At 35.9% G+C, this 6,844-nt stretch overlaps 1 protein-coding gene across 1 annotated transcript; it reads right to left on the bottom strand.

Annotated features, from left to right (window-relative positions):
• Positions 1–452: 452 nt before the first annotated feature.
• On the bottom strand, positions 453–2,969 carry LOC137008000 (interferon-induced protein with tetratricopeptide repeats 5-like). Its single transcript, XM_067369775.1, has 2 exons — positions 2,872–2,969; positions 453–2,383 (listed from the first exon to the last, which is right to left on the bottom strand). Exons 1-2 carry the CDS (start codon positions 2,883–2,885, stop codon positions 967–969), a joined length of 1,431 nt encoding a protein of 476 aa, XP_067225876.1. The 5' UTR covers positions 2,886–2,969; the 3' UTR covers positions 453–966.
• Positions 2,970–6,844: the final 3,875 nt, after the last annotated feature.

Raw genomic sequence — 6,844 nt, 5'->3', positions numbered from 1 at the left:
CCAACTGTATTAGAGTAGTACAGGGTGTAAGCAATCATAAGCATTACTAAAACATACTATATTGATCTCTCTTGTCAAGGCCCATTTTACTTGATCATTTTGAATATTGTCATTTAGGGGAAAAGGGGGGAAAAGCATTGTCAGGATGATGGGTCATAGTTATGGATCATCTGACTTAGTTTCCTAAAAAAAAAAGAAAAAAAAAGTACAACTGCAACACCTGAATGAAACAACCCATAACGTTTCATTAAAGATGTTATTTTTTCCTTTCTCCAGATCACATTTATCACTTTAATTCCCTTTAAAGATGAATACTCTTTGACAAAGATCACATATTGCACAGAATTCTACAACATGGATTTTATATCTTTTATTTGTTTGTTTTAATAGATTTTAATACATTCTAGTCTTTTGAAAGACAATGCAAAGACTGAAAAAACATTTTTCCCCACATAACCACAGTATCCTATAATTGTAAGAACTGAAAAAAATCAAACAGATCTGCAAGGTAAAAAAAAAAAAAAAAAAAAAATCAGAGAATCAATTATGCAACTTTACACATCGGGTCTTGGGCACTAACATTTTTATGCAGAAATCATGATGTATAAATTTTAGAACCAGCTGAAACAACAAGTAAGCAACAATCACATACAGTTGGTAGTCTTACAAATGGAATTTGTTAATCCAATGTATTATAAATATATACCGTATCTTAGCAAATCAAATCAAATCAAATCAAATCAGTAAATGACCCTATAAACATATTTACTTCATTCTAAGTAAGAGTAAATTGAAAAAAGTTATGGAGACTCACATTGTCATCCATCATCCACACTGGAACAAGGGTAACAACAAGTTAATTATATGTGTATGCACCAGTTTTCTGTGCATATAAATTCACAAATTAGCCCCATTTGTTTGTTTTTTATCACTAGTTATGTATCCTTGTAAACAGTTAATTTTTTATTACAAAGACATAAGCTCACAAAGATTACTCAGGAACTCATCATTCTCTTCATTTTCTGAAATGTTTGTAGAACTCTCGAACATCTCACCTTTCTTTTGATAAACAAATGCCAGTATTTCATTGGCTTCCCAATCCTCTTGGTTAACCTTAAGACGTTTACTGGCAATATTCTTCAGTTTCTTTGCACTTCTAGTCCCATCAATGGTTTGTGGAGCTAATGACAAACACTCCTGGTAGTGCCGGATTGCCAAATCTTCGCGTCTGTTACTGTACAGCTGGAACTGAGCATAATAAAAATGGACTACATGTAAATGTTCATTTTTCTCTTTTGCGGTCTTAAATGTTTTGTCAAACACTTCCTCTGCCTTGAGTAGATCACGACTCTCTCCGTAGTGAAATGCAAGCTCACACATTGCAAAGATAAAGGAAGCTTTTAGGGATGTTGCCTCTTCTAAATGGTATATTATTTGTTTTCGAGCCCTATCCACTTCCACCTTGCCCTTTTTTTCTACCTGCAAATTTATTTTCTTGGTCTTGTAGCAGATAGCCAGCTGATGATGTATGAAGCCTGAGTCTGGTGATCTTTCAAGTGCTTTCTTCAGAAGTGCAATGGACCTGTCTACAGATCCTTGATTCCTAAGGAACATTGCAACATATCTCATGATGTGCGTATGTTCTGGAGACCTATTCAAGGCGTTCTCAACCAGTATCTCAGACTCTTTCATCAAGCTCTTGGAACATGACAAAAGTTTAAGTCCTAGAAGGACTTTCATAACATCATCATCTGGGTTGATGTCAAGGGCTTGTCTCAGCTGTTTGATCGCAGGTGAATCCACAGTGCAAGATTCAGTGCGAGAACTAGTTTCAATGCGATACAGAGCAATGGCATAACCAGCATTCCACTCGCTATTTTCTGGATCCAATTCCACAGCCTTCTGGAAAAATTCTACGGCTCTGTCATAATATTTGCAAGAGAATTTAAGATAGGCCCATCCTTTCTCACCAAGCACCTCTGGAACAGATGAAAACTCAGTTGGAAATGTTTCCTTTATCTTCTGAAGCTTCATCAGGTAACTTTCACACTCTGTGTAGTTCTTCATGTGGTAGTTTATCCAGGCAAAATTTCCATAGGTGACAATTAGAGTCTTGTCACAGTTTTCACCAAGGTTTTTTCTAATGAGTGTCTCAGATTTCAACAGATGGTTTAGGGCCTTTTCTTTGAGGCCAAGAAGGAATTTGACATATCCCAAAGAGCATTGTGCTCGTGCTGCTCCTTCGTCCCCCCCTAGATCCAGCTTGTCCTGTTCTTCAAGTCTGCTGATTAGATTATCTGTGTCTAGTTCATCTTTTTTAATATCCCATGTGAAGTGACACTCCAGGTGATCCAGTTTCATTTTTAAACTGTCCAGGATTGAACTGACAAGATGAAATAAATTAAATTTAATATGAGCTAATTTGCTCTTAAATGCTAAAAATGTTAAAACATGCTTTGCTATATTACATAAAGGTATTTATATTAAATAAACAATAATTATTTTCTTTTTACTATATACCTTAATCATGTACTGATTACTTACCACACATTTTGATAAAATTAAATATAAATTAGCCATATAGTCAATGAAATATTGGGGGGTTGGGTGTTGGATTTAGCACTGATACTGTAGAGCTGTACACACAAAGGTTCTTTCCACCACAACTGTGTTATAGTTGCATTTGTGGTATTCAATTTAATTTAGTTTATTTGTATAGAGCTTTTAACCATTCACATTGTTCCAAGCAGCTTTGCAGACTTTATTTTATGAATTTATTGTTATTGCAAACACTGTTGCTTTACTACTTGTCCTAAACGATCAAAATAGTCAAATCCTCAGAGTGAGATTCAGAAATAAAACAGCACTCACCTCATTTCTGTCATCCTTTTTCTCTTTGCTTGTGAGAAATGATAGCCTACACAAAATTCAGTACATCTAGTGCCGTATAGGCTACTTTCAGTTTTTATTTCCTGAATTGCTACAACAGAAACTAACCCTAACCTTACCTAACCCACACCCTAACAGACAGCTTTTGTGACCAATGATAAAAGATCTTTCTCCACGCTTTTACCTTTCGGCACACCCAACTCCAGATACCACCTGAATGCAGTGAGGGAGTTAAATAATAAGTGCAGTCAAGACAAACAGTTCTCTCTAGTAGTGTATTGTTGTGTTTAGTTGTTTTCTTGATGTATCTATTGGCTCGTCTGAGATTAGCAACGCAGAACCGATCACCGGTGATCACCGCGAGATGCATGCCAGTTAGAAATGTGTCCCCGAGGGTGGGCCGCCTTGCTCTGATATCATGCCGACGTGTGTCAAAAACTATGGGAAGCCAAACACACCAAAAGTGGTACGAGGCAGCAGGGTGTTACAAAGCTCGCGCCGCGCTGACATGTCATCTGCGCGGATCAATGGGCCGAGCCGCGCGACCGACTCGTCAGCGCAGCGCGGACGTGTTTTCTAGCGCCACCCAATGGGCAGCGCGGCGCGAGCTAATCTCATCCAATAGTATCCAGCTGCAGACCCGCAGCACCAGTTTCAGAACCGCAGTTTCATGATGTCTACAGTATTTAACAACAATACTTTTAAATAAAGTCATTTTTCTGTTCATATAGGCCTAATATGCATAAGATATCATGATGTACAAAGAGCAAAATTTTAAAACAGCCTATATGCTATGCTATATGTCAATGAATGGATACAAACACAGTCGTGTATAGGCTACTGCGAGAATAGGCTACAACTACGCCGTTTTTATTTTTAAATTATTTTCTCCACGTTTTAAATAGGCTAATACAATGACACAGAGTTTGAGAAGATTTATTTATTATTTTTTTAATTAATTCAAACATATTAATACATGTGTAACATTTGACTGTATATTTGATCGTATTATTTCCTTCATGTTCAAATTGTTACACATAATACTTACATTATGTAACGTAGGCTATTTAATGTCAAATAAAAATAACCATTTAAAAAAAAAGCCTTGAACAAGTAAAACGTGTGTTGAAAACAAATAGGATATAAAACATTTCTAAAATAATAGGATTAAAACATATTTAAACTGCTCATAATAAAATAAAAACAAGCAAAAAACAAATAATCATCTTAAAACACTTAAAGATTATAAGCCCATATCATGGCATTTCTGCAGAAAACCCTGTCTTTTCATCCCTGAAAACAAAATGAATAAGTTTTATTAATATTTATTTAATATTAACACGATGCATATCTTTGACAAATGCAAAAAAATCTTTAATAATAAAATGTAAATGATTCAATAGCCTAGCAGACACTTAGTAATACAAATACTTAGTAATATAAATATATAAATATAAATTCGTTCACCACATCATGACAGAAATATCATACACTCACCATATACACCTTCTGATGTCTCATTGGCTTAAATGCATGTTTCACTTGTTCAAGGATTTGGAATGATTAAATACATGTAGGCTTATATTTTGACATTAAATGCCCTTAAATGCCTCTGTGTCTTTATATTATTTGTCAGAAGTTCACAACATGACCATAAGGAAATAATATCACATACAGTCAAGGGAGACATTTTTCTAGATGGTTACACATTTATTAATATATTTTCAAAATTATATGGTTAAAAGTATTTGTTCACAGTTTATACAAATTAGTTCATGCCTTAACAAAACATAGTTTGCATTATCGAATAACTTGGTAATTAAAACTCCTCTTTGTAGCTACATCATGATATCTTATGCATATTAGGCCTATATGAACAGAAAAAATGACTTTATTTAAAAGTATTGTTGTTAAATACTGTAGACATCATGAAACTGCGGTTCTGAAACTGGTGCTGCGGGTCTGCAGCTGGATACTATTGGATGAGATTAGCTCGCGCCGCGCTGCCCATTGGGTGGCGCAAGAAAACACGTCCGCGCTGCGCTGACGAGTCGGTCGCGCGGCTCGGTCCATTGATCCGCGCAGATGACATGTCAGCGCGGCGCGAGCTTTGTAACACCCCGCTGCCTCGTACCACTTTTGGTGTGTTTGGCTTCCCATAAAAACTTCTCGCGAGGGCGTGGTAGCCTCATCGGATTCTGCAGTCGAGCGCAGTTGCTCTCCACCGACTGCGCTGACCAAAAGCACGATGGGAAACGACTTGATGACAAGACAGCTTAATGCATATTGGTTTAAACAACCGTGAGGTATTGATCTCTTTTTAAAATGTTTGATTTTAAAACTCTAATACCATAATTTTATGTGTGTGAATTATGTGTGAATAAGTAGGCTACTTTGAGTGTTGTTCATTATGTTTATTTTCATATAAAAGCAACAGAAACGAGTGTGAATCCCGCGATCCGCCTTTGATCTCGTAGGTGTCTGATCCACTACGAGAAGAGACAACTGTCCGTCTTGCCTGCACTTTTTTCACCCCTCCCCTCACTGCCGCCGTCTACTCTCACCTACATTTCAGGCGAGGCTAGGCGCATCTCAAACAAGCCTTATCTTGAAACATGCATTTTTGATGCACGATGGGAAACGACTTGATGACGACACAGCCTATTGGTTTAAACAACTGTGACATATTGATCTGTTTTAAAATGTTTGATTTTAAAACTCTAATATCATTTTTTTTTTTTTTTATGTGTTAAAATAATGTGCGAATATTTCCAAACTCTAGTGCGATCTCTCTATGGGTTATGTGATTGTTGTCATTTATGAAAGAAAATATATAAAAACATGTCTATAGGCTAATTAAAGTAAAAATAACTGATGTCTTATGTTTGACACATTTTAGGGTTTTGTGCTGCAATACCCTGCCTTGTCAAACTTTAAATAAAACGAGACTAAACTATAATTTCCTATCATAATTATAATATTCTAAACAAAAATAACATTCTTTAAGTAGCTGCTGGCATGAAGACTGTCATCAAAATTAAGCTCCAAAGATTTATATACCAAAGGAATATTTTATTACCTTTTCGAAATAATCTATTAAGCGTGTACTAATATTTTCAGTTCCATTCGCTTGCGCGTTCTCTCAAGGACACGCCCACAACAGAAGGATATCAGGAATATTCAAATATTCGCGGAAACGCCACCCAGTGGAACAGAATATTTCAGGAACTGAATATTTTGTAACACCTGTTTGTTTATATGGCCGCGAGGGCCGGTGTTGTCATGGCACTGGGTTGAAATATGGATGCTCTAGAAACTGTGGACGCGCCAAATGTACTAAGCTGAGTAGCCTAACTTTTTCCTTTCCTGGACGACTTGGGCAACGGCCCAGGGAAAAACAAACAAACAATCAAACAAACGAATGCGCGATCGGGTTTTTACCGCTCATACAATGCAAAAGATAAAGGCGTGTATGCAGCTTACTCATATCGTAATAATAGTAGGCAAATAAAATATGGCCTATCACTTATGTTATGTTGCTACACTTTGGCCAACAATATTCATTTTTCTGTCCAACTAGCTTACATAACCAGACAGTAAAATGTGATTTTGTAACATGTAGCCTAACTTTTTTTAAACAAACGTAATAGCCTACTTTAATATTTTACTGTAAAGTTGTGCAATTTTGGGCGATTTTTGGTATTTTGTGTTATTTATTTGCCTCGATTTGTAATAATTTAAGTATATACATTTATATAAAATAGCAAAATTTTTAATAAAGATCTACATTTCTAAATTTCATTCATAGTGATAGACATGAAAAATGTGCCTGGCTTTAGTGGACGATTACTGCCATCTACTGGAAAGCAAACACTTAATTCATTTAAAATTAAAATAACATGCATTTTTAACTACAGCCACTAGATGGTTAGAGAATTAATCAATGGTTCACATT

The sequence above is a fragment of the Chanodichthys erythropterus genome, chromosome 19 (genome assembly GCF_024489055.1).
Source record: "Chanodichthys erythropterus isolate Z2021 chromosome 19, ASM2448905v1, whole genome shotgun sequence".
In the NCBI taxonomy this organism is placed as follows: Eukaryota; Metazoa; Chordata; class Actinopteri; order Cypriniformes; family Xenocyprididae; genus Chanodichthys; species Chanodichthys erythropterus.
This window is presented reverse-complemented; position numbering and strand designations above follow the sequence as displayed.